General features: G+C 47.8%; 3 protein-coding genes across 8 annotated transcripts in view; all 3 read right to left on the minus strand.

The window, feature by feature from the left end:
* The window catches only part of si:dkeyp-77h1.4 (uncharacterized), a 7,995-nt gene extending 7,622 nt beyond the window's left edge, over positions 1-373 (minus strand). For 4 of the 5 annotated variants that reach the window (XM_049731592.2, XM_049731590.2, XM_049731593.2 and 1 more), the window contains exon 1: positions 39-369. The gene's annotated coding sequence lies outside the window, so the exon portion shown is untranslated. Of the gene's footprint in view, positions 1-38 lie in introns of all 5 variants that reach the window. The other variant, XM_049731595.2, reaches the window with a different exon arrangement.
* Positions 374-2,472: 2,099 nt separating this feature from the next.
* On the minus strand, positions 2,473-11,780 carry mdc1 (mediator of DNA damage checkpoint 1). 2 transcript variants are annotated; one of them, XM_049731409.1, is made up of 12 exons: positions 11,713-11,780; positions 11,152-11,294; positions 10,298-10,864; positions 10,154-10,211; positions 9,246-10,078; positions 9,045-9,107; positions 6,129-8,764; positions 5,335-5,439; positions 5,074-5,256; positions 4,888-5,013; positions 4,580-4,690; positions 2,473-3,724 (listed from the first exon to the last, which is right to left on the minus strand). In XM_049731409.1, exons 2-12 carry the CDS (start codon positions 11,279-11,281, stop codon positions 3,527-3,529), a joined length of 5,010 nt encoding a protein of 1,669 aa, XP_049587366.1. In that variant the 5' UTR covers positions 11,282-11,294; positions 11,713-11,780; the 3' UTR covers positions 2,473-3,526. The 2 variants fall into 2 exon arrangements, with proteins under 2 accessions (XP_049587366.1, XP_049587367.1); XM_049731410.1 differs by lacking the exon at positions 11,152-11,294 and having other exon boundaries at positions 11,713-11,771.
* A 1,492-nt stretch (positions 11,781-13,272) lies between these two features.
* Positions 13,273-18,163, minus strand: tubb5 (tubulin, beta 5). Its single transcript, XM_049731687.2, has 5 exons — positions 17,973-18,163; positions 15,476-15,584; positions 14,749-14,859; positions 14,331-14,575; positions 13,273-14,234 (listed from the first exon to the last, which is right to left on the minus strand). Exons 1-5 carry the CDS (start codon positions 18,027-18,029, stop codon positions 13,422-13,424), a joined length of 1,335 nt encoding a protein of 444 aa, XP_049587644.1. The 5' UTR covers positions 18,030-18,163; the 3' UTR covers positions 13,273-13,421.

Here is an 18,163-nt window from a genome sequence, read left to right on the forward strand (position 1 = left end):
GGAGAAGCGACACGAGCGAGGCCCCTAGGGGTGCCTACCTGCTTCCGATGATCCCCCTCGGCGAGGTTGGAACAAGTGTCCGTCCGTCCGATCGTCACTCGGTGGTGTAGATGTGCGTGAATGTTTCCTGCGTGGGGTCCCGCCTCGCTCGCTCTCTCTTCTCGTCCGCTCTCTCTCTTCTCGTCCTCCCTCCCTCCCTCCTCGAGAGATGCTTGGCTGCTTGCTGCTTTGCTATCGCTGCTGCACTCGGCGACTCGGGGTCCACACTTGGAAGAGGTTCAAAAGTGTGTCGGTCGAGCGTCGACCCCTCGGAAGCACTCGGAAGCATTCGGAGACACTCGGTTCCCGTCGTGAAACAGCAAACACGCAACGACTTCACACAGCGCCTCCCTCGGCACTCGGTCCACGACACGCCAGCCGAACTTGGTCGATGGTCGAGAAAGAGTCTCACCAATGGGCTTGGTTCCATTTGGTAAAAAAAAATTCTATTTGGATGCGATAGAAGCGTCATTTGTCAAATCTCAGTGGTAAGTTTGGAGAGCTCATTGTTGGTGAGCTAATAAAACCGAAAGAAAACGTCTTGATGTACATATGCTGCATAGTACAGGTTGTACGTCAACAAAAAGGTATTACAGTCATGATTGGTTCCAAGACCACCTGCGATAGGTGAAAACCCGCGATGTAGAGAAAATATACAATATTACATAAAAGACTTTTATGAACCTTTATTGTATTTTTAAACACTGTATATTGTATTTCTAAATGCTTTTTGTATTTTAAAACACTTTCATAAAAGTTTTAATGTCAAACTGATTTTCATAATCATTTTTATTTAAATAAATAAGAAAATAAAGAAAATAAATAAGAGTAAATACGCTGTAATCCTTCGTTTATCGCGGATATTTGGTTCCAAGACCACGGTGATAGGTGAAAATCCGCGATGTAGAGAAAATATATTGTTACAATTTCCATAAAATACTTTCATGAACCATCATTGTATTTTATTGTATTTTTAAACACAGTATATTGTACTTTTAAATGCTTTTTGTATTTTTAAATACTTTAGTAAAAGTTTTAGAGTAAAAAAAAAATCATAAACATTCTTCCATCCATCCATTTTGTATACCGCTTGTCCCCACGGGGGTCATCGGGCAGTAGGCGGGGGATACCAGCCAATCCCAGGACATACAGAGATGAACAACCATCCACACTCGCACATAGAGGCAATTTGGAGTGCTCAATCGCCCTACCAAGCATGTTTTTGGGATGTGGGAGGAAATCAGAGTTGCCGGAGAATACCCATGCGGGCATGGGGAGAACATGCAAACTCCACAGGGAGGTGGAATCGAATCCTCCTGTCTGTTGGTCGTCAATACCGACAGTTTTGTCAATTTTGACACGCACGCCTGCCACCTGATTCTCGTTTGCCTGACCCGCTGTGTTACGAGATGACCAGCTCGTCATTTTAAAGCAGTGGTTCTTAACCTTGTTGGCGGGACCGAAACCCACCAGTTTCATATGCGCATTCACTGAACCCCTTTTGTGAAAAATGTAGAAAAAAAAAATCAAATTCAAGACATAGTTTTTTACTGGTGCACAAAATGAGCCGTGCATGATCATCACCTTGTTCAAAGAACAAAACCAACACAATGCATGAACTCAACAAAATACATACCTGCAAATCAGTGTGCCTTTGCGAGACCAGTTCAGATACGCGTTATCACAAATTTACACGATAAATCAGGTGTAATCGGACCTCCGCAGTGGAGGCTCTGCCGAACACCTGAGACCGACTCACCGTACCCCCAGCTTGCCTCGTAGTCCTGCTCTGTCGGCAATCCAGACCTCCTTGTTGACTTTAAACTTTCCCCAAATAAAGAGCCCATGTTGCATTTGGTTGACCTGCCTCGTTTGTGACAAAAAGCGCTAATCAGAGATGCTGCTTATTCTGCTGACACAAACGAAGTGGACGAGTGGATGATACGTAGCAGGAGATTGAGATAAAGCTTGTTTAGAGCTGCTCTTACAGCTCTAAGTCAATCATCGGCAAGAATACAGATCAACATGTGCCCATTGGTCTCCTACCGGCCAACAGTGTGCTGTAAAGTCATATGGACAGACAAAGCCCAGCGCTCCAAGTGATGCCGTGAAAAGGCGCGATGCACCGAATATATCCACGATATTTGTTTTCATAAAAATCCGCGATGGACCGAGGCTGCGATAGGAGAACCGCAAAGTAGCGAGGAATTACTAAATATGGTTCTTGTTCCCTCAAAAACTCAATTTATTCATATGTAAATATGAGAGAGGTATTGATACGAGTGACTGTCCTCAGTCCTGTCTAATATTCTCTTGGGGAACTTCAATAAGGCATAAATAGCTATGAAAATGTGAGCATTAATAACTTCATCTTGGCTTGTTCAAATATCCTTTGAAGTAGCTATCTTCCCCCACAGACAGAAAAGGACAGAATGCCATTTGAGCATTTATTGGATTTGCTTGTTATCCAGTTAATTTACCTCAAACCCCACAACACGCGTTTCCCTGCCGCTGATGAGCATTGAAAGCATATATTTGATGAGACGGACAAGGACAAAGCGTATGCAAGATACTGATGATGAGTGAAAACGGATTCTTACAAAGACAGAAGCTGCCGACTCTGCTCCGAGGAGCTAAGAGGAGAAGATGAGGCCTTAATGGAATGTTGGCTGGTCGTTAATGGAGATGGGAGGACACTCTGCTACGTTTATTAGCATCTCAGCATATTAAAAAGGATACCAGGAAACATGACCCCTTGCCTCATCCAGCCGGACGGCTTCCCAGTACTTTTTTAAAAAAATTGTTTCGCTATGCAAACATGATTGACTCAACTGAGGTGGTACGAGCCGTTGAAGTGCCGCTAATTCCCACTCAGCGTGGTGAAGACGAGGTGACGGAGATGAATGGCTCATTATTCCCATCCGGCTTGTTTTAAAACGTACTTACATGGCGACCGAATGCAGGCGATTATGGGCTGGGCTTGTTGTCCAATGTAGACGCCAACAAGCAAGCAAGCACTGGAAGCAACGGTCGGCATGTCAAGCTCATTCATGAGCCGCCTTCACATCGCCTGGAAAAGCCGGCACACATAAAAAAAAAAAAAAAAAGGGGGAAACCATTAAAATGAAAGTCAATCAAGCAATCGTCTTTGCTGATAAGGATTTTTGGGGAGGCCAGCGCCGATATTGAGCAGAATACCATTCTAATGACCGATTCATTTTTTAAAAATTAGATCGAATAAAACACCTTCCTTTTGGTCCCTTAACACATAAGAATTATAGGCAGAATGTTTTGAATATTTTTCCCTCCCTGAAGCTGCGTTGAAAGCCGTCGTTCCTGTCCAAACACTATTCGACACGTGTCGCAAAAGGTGGCTTCCACTTGACATTTCTTGGAAGGCCTACAACCTTTTGTGCACAGGTCTGATGCTGTCAATTCTTTGCGGTCTCTTTTTCAAAGAGTCCACGTTGTTACAGTATTCCGGAGGCTACGTGAGCCGACTGCTCCGCCTTCTGCCGTCATTGGGCGGTGGCGGCGGGTAGGACAGCTTGTGAGCATCAAAGTCCAGTTTGCGCTGCAGGATTCCAGAGAGGACGAACTCGGCCGAGACGATCGGCAGCGACACCAAGACGGCCGCGCGGCACAGCGGCCAGTCCTCCGTGCAAGAAATCACCACCGTGTAAGGCTGATGACAAAGGAGGAGACAAAACATTTAGTTTTTTTTTTTTTTTTTTTTTGGTCCCTTAAAACTCATACGTAACATTTCCAAAAGAGACTTTGAAAATACAAAAGAATTGAAGAATCTATCTAAAAAAAAAAAAATTAAAAAAAAGAATAATTCTAAACATACAAGACAGCTAATATTTGCTGTTTTAAAACAATGTTCTTGCGTTAACATTAGCTGGCAATGCTTCCAAGACGAAGTTGTACAGTTTGGTCGTTATTTTTCTTGTGTATTTAGTTTGACAGTAAGGGTGTATTCAGACCCGAGTGTTTCGTCCACTTCAAAAAGACCAGGGTTAAATTCTAACGCTGGCCCGGACCTTTTATGCAGGTGTGAATACACACAAATGAATCCTGGTGCGGATTAAAGAACCGGACCAAGCCCCACCTTTTAGGGTGGTCTCGGTTCGGTTCCAAATGGACTCTGGTGCGGATTGCTTCAGGTGTGAATAGAAATAGCGTAGATCTGAACCAAGTCCAAGATAGATGTGCATTTTTGGGCTTCACAAGCTACTGCACGTTTTCCTCCATTTCCAGGTGTGTGCTCTGTGTGCCGCCCTGCTTGGTCATTGCTGTCCAATGGTAGCACAGATCGTCACAAGTGTGGATGTGCTTACATAATATACTTCACTTGCAAATTGTACAGTCTGAATGGGAACCGCACCCAGGAAAAAAATTAAGTCCGCTTTTTGCCCAGACCAAACAAGTGGACTTAAGGACTTTTCTGATCTGAATACACCCTAAAACTCAACGTGGGGCATTTAACAGAATTAAAATTACCCAGCCCAAGAACAAAAGAGACTTGAGGATTTGGCACCTTGTGTGAGGAAGGCATCCTCGGGAGGAACGTGGCTCCGCTGCAGGAAATGATTTTGCTCATCTGGGCTGGCTCGGGCTGCACCGACTTGGTGACGTGGATCTTGTAGCCCTGGAAAAGAACGGCGAGCAAAATCACAGCCATGTTCTCATGGCTTTTTTTTCTTTTTTTTATGACTCGGCTGCTTGCTTTATTCCTGACACGAGTCAGCGGCCGGCCAGCAGCACGCGGCTCAGTTGTTGTGGATGTGAAACCTGAACGGTAAGAGGAGAACAGAAATGTGCTCAGCAATGAACGAGCGAGAGTACCTGTAAGAGAGGCTGGCCGCCGGCGAGCCTTAGAGACTCCCTCAGGCGGAAATTGAATTTCTTCTCCTGCTCCGGGTCGCTGACGATGAAGGCGTCGGGCGGCAGGAAGCTCCCGGCTTTAGCGCTCTGCGACACGCAAACACGAGTTGGAAACTTTCTGTTTTTGCCGCTCGTTTGGCAACTGACCTCGTCCAGCCAGCATATGTTGACGATGGGGATCCCTCTGGCTGCCGCGCACATGAACTTGACAGTCCTGCGCACCTTGTCGGTAACCAGGCAGTTCATGTCGGTGGTGCCGTTGGCCAGGAAGCCTCCCAAACGAGCCAGCATCTTCTCCCCGGTTTGGTCCACCACACCCGTGAACAGCACCTGAGCACGCCACATACCAGCTCAATACCTGCCCAAGGCAAAATGGGCAAACATTTTATCTCTCACGGATGCACATACCTTATACGTGTGGCTCGCTTCAGGCGGTCGGCACCTCACTGTCACAGGAGAGGATTTCATGCGAGCGTCTGGCGTTTGCCTCTTGCTGCCGATAGGTGTGCGAGGCTAGGGAAAAAAGGAGGGTGATGATCGGTACGCCATTCACTTACCACAAAATGAGGAAGGAAGGAAGGAAGGAAGGAAGGAAGGAAGGAAGGAAGGAAGGAAGGAAGGAAGGAAGGAAGGAAGGAAGGAAGGAAGGAAGGAAGGAAGGAAGGAAGGAAGGAAGGAAGGAAGGAAGGAAGGAAGGAAGGAGTCACGCTTTGAGTGGTGCTGACTGAAGCGCATTGGTTGAAAACGACGAATCGGAAGAAGCACTCAAGATTGATGCTACGCAATTAACATTCCATTTGCCGCCACAACTTTAGGGATGCCAGCACAATGGAAACAGACACAATAGTAGGGCGCTAGCATACACTCTGACTATGGACGGGCGAGCACCAATAACAATATTGTCCTTATTTAGAGGTATCAAGTACTCGTGAAGGATGCCGATACCGGCCATGGACATTTAAAACAACAAAATCTGACCTGGACTAAGTCTTCCTTGCCATTGGTTGGTACTACACTGCTGCAAATGTTAAATCTTGGCACATGCGCCTAACGTTGTGGGCACTATGAGTATTTTAGTTTTTTCAATTAAAATTCAAAAAACACAATAGCACACTACCTGGGCACATGTGCCTAACATTGTGGGCACTACGAGTATTTCTGTTTTTTTTCGATGAAAAATAAAAAAACACGGATGGCACTACCTGGACACCTCCACCAGAAGATGGCACATTTCTATCCTGGCAGGTGGCGTCAGGCGGTGATTCCTTGGCTTTGCTGTCCCTCTGAGCAGACAACGCTTTGGCTCTTCTCTTGGCTTGGACTGAAACGGGATTCTCATCTTGCACTTCTGCCTTCAACACTCTCTTTGCTCCTCCCGCCTGGTCTTTGGCTTCCACTTGATCGCTGCCCAGGGGAGTTTCCAGAGCCTCGAAGGCTTTGCTTTTTACAGTCTTGTGAACTTTGCCCCTGATGTTTCTTTTTGGTAGGGGAGATTCACCAGCGGAAATGTTCCCCTCCCTTGACGACGGTTCATTTGCTCGCCTACGCTCCGTTGTGGCAGCTGCCTCTTTTGATTTTGGCTTCTCATCCTTTTCATCACAAAGCGCAGCAAGGAACACGTTTGCCTTCTTGCCCCTCTGCGAAGGCCTTGGAGCGGGATTCTGCCTGAAGACAGGTGGGACCGTACTGGGCCTGGGTTTCGTTCTGCGCCAACTTCCTCGTTGTCCGCCTCCTGTACCTCTCAAAGAGCCGAGGCTGTCGCAAGACATGTCCGAAGCGAAGGAGTTTGAGGAGCTGGATATGGAAAACGCCCCCAGGGGAGAAGTGCCGTGACCGTCCTGCTCGGTACCATTGGACGTCTTGGGCATTTGGCCTCTGTTCCCTCGGCAGCTTGAAGCGGACACCTTGGACCTGACAGAGTTGGAGCGCAATCTGGTCCTCTTAGCCGGGACATCTTCCGGGGGAAGAACAGGGATGGTTCTTCTTGTTGCTCTTCTGGCTCTTGCTGTGGGCTCTGCTTCTGCCTCTAGGTTTGGTTGAGGTGCTTGATCTGGTTTGTGTTCCTCATGTCTTTCTTGATCCTCCACTGTTTTTGACCGATTGGTTTCTTTGCGTTCTTTCCTTTCCCTCTGTGCATTTCTACCTTGTTGTCTCTCTTGCTTCCTGTCTCGGACCTCTCGAAGTTCAGAGTGCTGGCCCGTGGCCCCTTCCTCAAGCTCACTGGCAGAAGGCCTCGACTCTGCCATCCTTCCTTTAGCTTTGTAGCTTCTTGTTAGTCTTTTTTCCCTTGGCTCGTCCTTTTCTCTGATTCGCACAATTCCAGTACCAGGGCTCAAGATCATGCCGTCGGCCTGCTCATCTTCACACGTGTACACGGGTTGAGTTCCAGCTGAAGGAACTTTGGAATTCATGAGCATCTGAGTCTCTTTTTTGTCTTGACCACGGCCTGATTTATCTTCCTCAAGATTAGGGCGAGTCTGCTTTTTTTCCGCTTGCATTGACGTTCCTGACGAGAGCTCAATGCCGCCCTCTTGGCCTTCCGCTTTGTTCTTCCCTGGATCTGTATCGCGCAAGACTCGAATGGAGCACTCCTCTTCATGTTCACTTGCAGCCATCTGCTGGGTGGCAGCAACACTTGCAGGTGGCGTTCCACCAGAACGATTGGCATTGGGTTGTGGCTCCTCTTCGATTGAGTCTTCAACGTCAGTTACACGCGAAGCCGTGGGCTGGGTCAGGGCTACGCTGGTGAACGGATGATTAGCAACTAAAGTGTAAGAAATGATATTGGCTTGTCTCACTTGATCAAGCTGTAATTTGCTTCCATGGAAGGCTGGAGTCAAGTCTTCATCATCACTGTCCAGGTGCTCATTTGGAGTCAGAGGCTGGGTTGCAACACACAAACTGTCAAGTTGCACTTTGCTGTGCTGCCAGTTTGTGCCATCACTTTCCTGGACTTTTCCGGCACCCAAAAGTGGACTCGCATCCTCATCGTCACTTGCACTTGTAGCCATGGGCTGAGTGGCAGCTATACTCAGAGGCTGACAATCAGCAGCCAAACGGCGACCACTCCAAATCGCTTCATCAAGAATGGGCTCGTCTTCCGTTTGACTTGCAGCTCGGGGCTGCTTTTCCACCATGACCATGGCCGTAAATACTTGAGTTGCTTCTTCTAGCTGAGGCTGCTTTGCGTTTGTTTTTCCCACCACCGGAACAGATTGCACGGCTTCTCTTGTACACCTGGGCTGGGATCCGGCAATGGTCACAGCAACAAAATGACATTGGCTCACATTTGTTGTTTTGGCCATCCGGTTTGGATTTATAGGGGCGACGGGAGTGTTTGTCGTCGAAAGATCCTCTTCCTCAAAAGCAGCTGCGAATTGGGTTTCCGCCAAAGCAAGGGAAAAAGAGTCAAAAGTTTGTGTCTCAGCATCTTCCTTTGGCTCTTCTTCATATTCACTATCGGGCTCTGAAGCATAGACCTGCGTTTCTTGTAGGGCAACAAATACCTGCGGTGCCTCATAGGCTTGGGTAGCCTCCATGCTCCATGCTATCCCGTCTGCGCTGGAGCTATTGGCTTGGGTATCCGAGACGCAGGCCCGGGCTTGGGGCGCACTCTGTTGGTAGCCGCCGTCAGACAAGCCGAGCTGGAAAGACGCACCTCCGCTTGGCAGCTCATTGGTGTCCTCGCCGGACAATGCGTCAACGTCACGGCTCGGGGTTGGCCGTCTGGGCCGAAGGCCGAAGGACTGCGTCTTGGCCACAGCAAAGCCCTCCTCTTCCTCCTGGCTGTCTAAGCACAGAGGAACGGCTGCAGATCTTACCGCACCGTCGAAACCACCTAGGTAATGGAATGGATTGCATTTTACTTCAAGCATCGTGTTGAAAACATGCAAAAATTAAGCTATTTTTAACCCAAACTCCATCAAGCTTGCCTGCCACGATCCCAATAGCTGTCTTTGCTGTGCGAGTAGTAATACATGGCAGTGTGACGGCAATACGGCACATATTTTGACAGTTGATCATCCAAACGGCTACGGCAAAAGAATAAGTTAAGCCGAATCCTTCGGCCCTGAGGGAAAGAAGGACTTCAAATTGTGAACTACTTAACGCTAACTCACGTTCAAATGGCTCCAGAGAGGGTTTAAGAAAGGCTTGGGTTTCCATCTCCTCCACTTGTCCTTCTGAAACGATCCAAATGGAAAACAAAACGATACATTCACTGGCTGTTGATGAACCATACAAAAACAACAATAGAGACAGCTCTTGTCTTATTTGGTTGCACAGATCTAGCTAATCCTGCACTGTTCCATTTTGTTTACCTGACAGGTGCACGGGGGTTGACCAATTTTGCAGATGCGGAGACCGTAAAGCGGACGCTTTTATCCCTGAAAGACTTTGGGCATTTTTCTCTTCTTCCACATCGGTATCAGTGTCCCAGTCACCAGGGGATGCACTGGACTTGTCCGCATCAGACTCTGACCGAGCGACGTCAGAGGAGGGTGCGGAGGGGACAGCTGACGAGTGAGGAGCAGCTCGCGCCGCATGGCCGTTGTTCGATCTGGCGGCTGAATCGGTCACGTTTGATTGCGCGTTAAGAGCGAGGGCCGGCTCGTCATCTGATTGGCAAGGTCCCGTATCCCCGTCGTCAGCCTTCTCGTCGACATCTGTGTCACTGTCGAGCTGGAAGTCGTCCGGCAGCGACGGAGGCGCCGCTTGGTCTTTTTTATCCAGGGGTGACACGTGAGGGCAAGCGCCACTTCCCTCGGGCCGTGTGGGAGGTGCACCTGCGGCGCCTGTGTCATCTTCATCCACATCTGTGTCACTGTCCATGTGAAAGCACGCAGCGTCCACCTGGCCAGCGTCCTCCACCTTCGCGTCCAATTTAAGGACGGCGCTTGTGGACACTTGCGCCAAGTCATCCTCTGTGAAGCCGGCCTTGCTTTTCAGCTCTTCCCTTCCTGGTGTCTGGCCATTTTCCACCACGCCCGCCTGCCCCACCCTGTCACTGTGGTATTCAGAGGCAAGCGTGTCCTTTTTCCGCTGCCCCGTGGCATCTGCGCCTGGCTCGGCTTTTCTGAAACCAACACGTATGTGAGGCTTGTCTTTGGGAGATGATGACAACGTGATGGGTGTTCCATCTTCACAGTGGGGACTACGCAAAGGACAAAAGATTCATGTTCACATGTGCAGGCAACTTTAGTGCAGTTTAGAGACCAGTCAAATATACCTTTCAGGGACTATTTGGTTTGTGGGACCCAAGAAGCAGGTGGCCATAGAATCAGAACCTGTAAGCATCCAGGAACGTATGATGGAATCGACACAAAATGAGGATTTGAACAATTTTCTGTCCAGTTACAAATCATAAGCGTACCTTGAAGCTTGCGCCTGGCCTCTCTGTTTCCCGGCCTCTCGCCATCAGAGTCCGACTCTGACTCTGGGACCAGAGTTCCTCGCAGCTGGACTGGAGTGGTCTCAAGGAACAAATAGCTTTTCTGTGTAGGTTTCTTCTTCACTTGACTCGGTGATGAAACCTTAGCCGAAGCCCGGGACACCTGGCTGGCACTCTCCTCGCAGCTGTCTCTCTTTTCCACCGACTCCCCCTGTAAACTGACGACTGTAGGGCAGCCCCCAACGTCTTGGCGTACCTCGCTGATGCCGAGGTACTGACACGGCATGTCAGCCACGACCAGAGAGTTGCCCTCGCTGAGGGGGTAGGATATGTTGGGGATCAACTTGACGCGACCGATGCGGGTCCCGTTCATGCTGCCCAAGTCCCGGACCACGGCCTCGACATTCACTCCGCTGCAGGATCCTGGTCTCTGATGGACGGTGATGCGGATGGAGGCGTGCCGTTTGGACACGGAAGGTGCCGGCAGGGGGAGCGTGCAGGCGGAACCATCCCGACCAAGCACGTTATCCCCCATGAACAGGGGAAATTCTGCGGACGGGAAGTGCGTTGCCAATTTACAACAAATTAACAGGATCGGTAAAGTGGTTAGGGAAGCCCCAGACAGCCCATTGAGATCACAAATACCCCTTTTTGCAAACAAATTTCTTTCTTTCTGATGCACATTAGGATTGACCGTTGTGTCAAACTGCCAGTGCCAGATAGGAGCAAGGTTTTATTTGGGGGGAAAAAAAGAGAGTTGTCTTGCAAAAAAGCTCATGACCCCATCCATTGCCCATCAAGTTTCCCTGCCTGATGTCGACTGGCCTGCTTCTCACCTCTTTCAGGAAGGTGGTCATTCTTTAACATGCAAAGCTTGGCTAAAGGTTGCCGCCCATTATCTGCCGTCTCTTTATTTTCCTCTTCGTCTGACTCGAAGGAGTCGTTAACGGCCTGAGTGGCGTCCATTCCTCGAGGACGTCTGTCAAACATCAAACATTTCACATCCTATTTACTGCAACCGTCCTCTTCGTACATTCAGGCACCCATCATATACGCGATGCTACGAGGCTAACGTTAGCGTGAACGTGAGAAGCCAAACTGAAACCTATCCGTAGATATGCTCCGGCTTAGTGCAACTTTTTGTGCCTTACGCACATTTCTGCGCGTAGTTGTGTTCTGACCGAATCCCCCCCAAAATCCTGCGCTTTCATTACGTTAGTAAACAAACGGATACGGTGAGTTTAGGACTCAAATGTCACTGGATGGCTACAGCCCACAAAATATAGGGCAGATTCTAAGTCATGTCAATGTAAATGCTACACTTTAAATGATAAATATGAACGTAGAACGTAGGCAAGTTGTAATATCGATCGTCCGAGTGTGAAGTGTAAGCTTACCTCGCACGATTCTACTCCACTCAATGAAAAGATCTTAACAATTTTCCGGGTCGTACGAGGTCACGCCCACGAGCATGTCAGAAAACCTCATGTGATTGGTCAGGATGACTGAGACGCCATATAAACTTCACATCCATTGGTCATTTGTACTTCCTTCTCAATGAGCAAGTCTCTGATCGGATCGAAATCAGGAATCAGACTATGTTTTGCGCTAAACGGCAAGAAAACACGAGTTGTTCATTCATTCGAACTGCTCATCCTTACGAGGGTCGCGGACGTGTGGAGCCAAGTCTTTCGGTCACTATGTATATTTTACTGTTTTTTAACCAAGATAAGTTTGTTTGTAGCTAGAGCTTTTTAGTAAAAACCTATTATTATATTTTGCCCTGTCTGAATGGATGTAATTTTTACTTGTGCTCGATATCAAATGCCCGCGATCTCTGTGGTCGATTGGCTTGCTTGTCATGTTCGTTATGCAGCCTACGCAATGATATATCTGGCAAAGTAGAAACGCAGATATATTTACACTTAATACGATTATCCGCTCCGTTGCCACTGGAAACTACGCCCATGCGTGCCAAAGTCACTCATTTTATTCTCACGGCTGCAAGCCTTGAAGCCCATGAATGCATTGTCGGAGCCAGGAAATCAACTTACCCCCACCACACTAATTTGGGAGAACTCAACTAAATCTATGATTCTGAACCACTGTGTCGTAGCACTTAATGTACTGTGGGAAATTGCCCAATTTAACTTTAGAATCAGAATCGCCTTTATTGTCGTTGTACACAGTACATTGAAATTTGAACGCTGCTCCGTTTAGTGCAAAAAGCAAAGTAAAATAAAAGAGCATTAGAGCACACAAGATAAAATGTAAAAAGCATGTAAAATATGTAGAAAAGGCAGTAGTATGTACAGGCAGTTGTATATTCATATATGATGTACATGTGAAAATGGGATATGGGAAACCCGATTATTGCACAGGAAAGATTCCGAATAGATAAGATATTGCACTGTGACAAGATATTGCACTGTGATCAATATGGTCGGTATATATTTATGTATGTATTTATGTATGTATGTTAGTATATTTTTGGGTTAAGGGGACTGGTTCATCTGTTTTTGTTGACTACAGTGATAGCTCTTGGGAAGAAGATATCCCCGAGTCTGCTTGTCCTTGTTTTGTGTGACCTGTACCTTCGGCCCGACAGCAACAGGTCAAACAGGTGGTGGTAGGAGTCCTTGATGATGTTGCCAGCTCTGGTCAGGTAGTGAGAGTTGGCAATGTCCTCCAGGCTGCGCAGGGGGCTCAAAAGTAAGCTTAATTCTCCTTATTAAATTGTATTGCGCTGATTGCGCAATTTATCGATATTTTGGTAGGAACTTCATTTGCTGTTAATGCCCACAAGATGGCAAAAAGCCCGGTCCAAAACAAAGTAGTCATTTGATCCCACAGAACTGTAAAATATGTATGCAACTTGGGTCAATCAAGGTTGGCAAATGTAATTTTACAGACTGAATAGTGAACAGGTGAGCAACGATGAAGAGACGGACGAAAGCTTTTCATTTGACCGATTTTATTGAAGGTGAATGACTTGGAAACACCAACTTCGACTAAAAGACTCAGGTTCTAGCACAGCTCGGTACGATGTTTGATGTGGTCTGCGAAGCGGTGGGGTCTTCCACTTTCTCATTGCCCCTCTTCTGTTTTAAGCGTCTTCCTCAGCGTCCTCCTCAAACTCACCCTCTTCCTCGGCCGTGGCGTCCTGGTACTGCTGGTACTCTGACACCAGGTCGTTCATGTTGCTCTCGGCCTCGGTGAACTCCATCTCATCCATGCCCTCGCCCGTGTACCAGTGCAAGAAGGCCTTGCGGCGGAACATGGCAGTGAACTGCTCTGAGATGCGCTTGAACAGCTCCTGGATGGCCGTGCTGTTGCCGATGAAAGTGACAGCCATCTTGAGGCCGCGGGGCGGAATGTCGCACACGGCCGTCTTCACGTTATTGGGGATCCACTCCACAAAGTAGCTGCTGTTCTTGTTCTGCACGTTGAGCATCTGCTCGTCCACCTCCTTCATGGACATGCGGCCACGGAAGACGGCTGCCACCGTCAAGTAGCGGCCGTGACGCGGGTCGCACGCCGCCATCATGTTCTTGGCGTCAAACACTTGCTGCGTCAGCTCCGGGACGGTGAGGGCGCGGTACTGCTGGCTGCCACGGCTAGTTAGCGGGGCGAAGCCGGGCATGAAGAAGTGCAGGCGGGGGAAAGGCACCATGTTGACTGCCAGCTTGCGCAGGTCGGCGTTGAGCTGGCCCGGGAAGCGCAGGCAGGTGGTGACGCCGCTCATAGTGGCAGAGACCAGGTGGTTGAGGTCTCCGTAAGTGGGTGTGGTCAGCTTCAGCGTGCGGAAGCAGATGTCGTACAGCGCCTCATTGTCGATGCAGTAGGTCTCGTCCGTGTTCTCCACAAGCTGGTGGACGGACAGAGTGGCGTTGTAGGGCTCCACCACGGTGTCAGACACCTGAGCGCAAAAAAACACAGTTTGATCGGGCGGTGAAGCCGACGGTGAAGCCGACAGTGAAGCCGATGTGACCATGCCACAAAGTGGCAATCTCACCTTGGGTGAAGGCACCACGCTGAAGGTGTTCATGATCCTATCGGGGTACTCCTCTCGGATCTTGCTGATGAGTAGAGTTCCCATCCCCGACCCGGTTCCTCCGCCCAGGGAATGCGTGAGCTGGAAGCCCTGCAGGCAGTCGCAGCTCTCCGACTCTTTGCGTACCACATCCAGGACCGAATCCACCAGCTCAGCACCCTCCGTGTAGTGACCCTTGGCCCAGTTGTTTCCGGCGCCACTCTGACCTACACGACAGCACGCTTTAGCCATTTTCCTAAAAGACCAGTCAGTGCCTTGACATGCCAGTTGACCGAGTGAAGCCACATTCAATCCAAATCTTTGAACATCGCAAAAATCCCCCCCCCCCCCCCCCCCCGGTGAGCGAGTACTGTCGATGGCGGTTTACCAACACACCCACCAAAGACAAAATTGTCAGGTCTGAAGATCTGGCCGAAAGGTCCGGACCTCACGGAGTCCATGGTGCCAGGCTCCAAGTCCACCAGGATGGCGCGAGGCACATATTTGCCTCCTGCAGCAGGACGGCAAGTAAACGGACAGAGAGCAAAAGAGCTCAGCAAGGCAACACAAAACAACAGCAACAATCACAAAAGGTCCCACCGCCCTTCTGCCCCCCCCCCCCATTGGGAATCCTCGCTGTCCTCAATCTCTCCCCCTCCGACACTCCCGGAAGCAAATCTGCCGCTAAGCTAACCTAAATTCGCTCAACTACAAATCCAGACATGTTGAGCTTCGCTGCTAGTTTAAAACTCAATCAAGCTATCATTTTCGAAACACAACATTTAGACACTTGCTTGATTGAGGGGTCGTGAACCTTTTTTCAACTGATAGCTACTAGCGTTAAAACCTCTCAAGTCACATTTTGGGGAATTTGCTATTTTTTCAAAAACCCAGACTAGCCAGTCTGTACATGTGCAAGTTCTCTTATTGACCAATCTAAATTGTTGACAATGGAGATCTGTGTTTGACGACGCGATGCTAGCGCTTGAACAAACTTGGCATTTTTGAGGTGCTTGCTGATTCATGAAACCATTCCAGAAATGGAAGCCACGCTCTGTAGTTCGATGTGTGTCCTGCGAAAACTAATTTTTGACTTTTATTCAATATTTGGAAAAATGGAGCAGAACCTGTGGCCTCGTTGTAGTAGACACTGATCCTGTCCAGCTGGAGGTCGCTGTCGCCGTGGTAGGTCCCCGTTGGGTCGATGCCGTGCTCATCGCTGATCACTTCCCAGAACTGTGCAAACACAGAGCATCACATGACTCAATACAATCACCACAAGCGGCGGTGTTGAAGTCGCTTGGGCAGGGAGGGGGGAGTTGGGATGAGAAAAGCACGAGTGTGCACGTCAGCAGTGGCGGAGCGCTCGACGCTCCCGCCTTTGAGCAGTCGAGCAGCTGCGACGACTTCCCTGGGAGTCACAAACTGATGGCTAAGCACTTTTTTTAAAACAAGCAAAGAAGGCACAAAGACGCTCCTCAGCCACATCAAACTAAAAATAAACATCACGCTGAACAAGTTTATTGTATTGAGATCTGTGCTTGAGGCTTTGTTGCCCCCAGCCCCAACATCCCCCACCCCCCACTTCTTTCCCTTTAAAATACCACACTTGTGCGCTTTAAATGCCAGTGGAACTGATGACGCAAGCTAGTAGCTATTTGCAACAACAGATCTTCCAACTTTTCTTCGCTCCGTGATGCAGACTCCCTTAGTTTCTTTTTGCAGCAGCAGCAGATGCAGGATTTGGGGCAATCTGGATCAGGGTTGCGATATTGAAGCGACTGGGAGCTTTGTGGGCTATGATTTGAAAAAGTGACCTTAATATGAGGACACTAGACAGCAGCTGGCAAAAAGAATGAGGACGATAATCAGCAAAGCAATGAAAACGATGCCACACCCTGACCCACTTGATACCCGCTCAGCGATGGTGTCAATCAAATCCACGCTGGACATGCGAGTGTGTCTGCAGGGCCAGCGGAAAACGGTGGCAAATGTGGCTGGATGCATGATGGCTGCCATTCTTTCATGGGCAGGCGAAGCTGCAATGAAATTCAATTTGGGAGACCAGCGGCTTCACCCTGGGATGCAATGCAAATCAACTGTTTGCTCCTTTCCTTCCCCCACCCTTGCCTTAATTCGCTTAAGGGAGTCTTTGTGAACCACAATGACGCGCACAATATTTGGGAATCTGCAGAGCGTTGCATTGATTGGAAAACACCACGTGCCATCTTGTACAGTAGTTTTCTTTTATTAGTAGTATCATCATCGGGAACAAAAAAACAACGCTAAATTGCACGTGCTGTTATCAAATAAAAGATTGTATTTAATTCTAGTGAATTAAATGAACCCTAACATATCTTGTACCACTTTGTAGAATTTATTTAAAATTCTTAAGTATAGATCAAGGCACATATTTGACTAAATGATATAGAAATATTGTTTTAATTAATTTTTTACAGTATTTGCTAGAATAGGTTTGAATGGCTTTAAAGAATTTTTAATGATATTTGTATTTTCATTTACCAGCCGATATGGAGAATTTTAGACGTGTTGCTTCTTATTAAACATTCTGTATTTGCTATATTTTTTTTCACTTTGTACAACATTTTTAACGGGCATCAAACTATATTCAAAGACAAATAAAATGTTTTTTTCATTTAAATTAAGCATTTAATTTCAGTTTTCACTACCTTTGTTTGATAGTCAGTCTGACTCTTTAAAATATATTTTATTGACAGTTTAGATAATTTACATAAACATTTAAATCCGAACCAAGTCCTAAAATGGAAATTCATTGAAAATATCAAAATGATGAAAACAGTGCAACTGTGTCTCGAAGCAAGTGGGAGGTTGTTTTAAGCAACCTTGCTCGCCAAGCAGATGCAGATGGTGTCATATTCTCACCTCATGATCATGTGCCGATAAAAGCAACATCAACTAAAAATGTTTTCCTCAACATTACATCATAAAAATAACACCCCAATAAAAAACTATGAGTTTATCAGTCATTTTGAAAAACAAAAAACAAACCAAAAATAAACCTAAATGCTTCCCCCCCCCTGCCAATTAACCACGCCACACCCATACTCCACAACAGCTGATGTTCTGAACCATATGCGGCTGCCCTCAGAAATACAAATCTAATCCATGCCAATTATTGATTAGACAAGAAGTAAAAAAAGCAGATGAAAATAAAATCACTAGCACTCTGTTTCGTGGGCTATTTAAAAGGCAAGGAGGACTAAGGGAGGAGTAGACAGGCTAAGGACCTTCACATTTGTAGTATTTCTCTGGTTTCCACACTGGCAGGCAGACAAAGAGCAGACACGCCCGAGCAGTGGACCCGAGTGTGTAGATAAGTGTGCCATTATTCCAACGTTCCACAAGCACCGCACAATGGCATTCTTAAAACAAAAGACGACGCGCCAGTTACGCACCTTCGTTTCGCATTCAAGTCACAATTTCATTTTCATTTATTTTGTTGGCCGAGCCCTTTGTCCACCAACCGGGAGTCATTGCTTGACGAACCCACCCGAATAAATTAAGCCCGTTTTGCCACACTCAAATCGAAACTTGTTTAACTATCAGTTTTTGACTACTTTTGTTCTCCTCATTGTTTCCTACCTTGGCTCCAATCTGGTTGCCGCACTGACCGGCCTGAATGTGCACAATCTCCCTCATAGTGGCTGCCAAGAAGTCGGGGACAAAAAAAGGGGAGCGTTTGCTGGACGGGCAGAGAAAAAGCGAGGAGAGGCGGTGGGACAATGGATTTATAATGCTGGTGGGGCTCCAGGGAAAGGCAAGCTGGGAGGAGA

This window comes from Syngnathus scovelli, chromosome 9 (genome assembly GCF_024217435.2).
Source record: "Syngnathus scovelli strain Florida chromosome 9, RoL_Ssco_1.2, whole genome shotgun sequence".
Taxonomy (NCBI): Eukaryota; Metazoa; Chordata; class Actinopteri; order Syngnathiformes; family Syngnathidae; genus Syngnathus; species Syngnathus scovelli.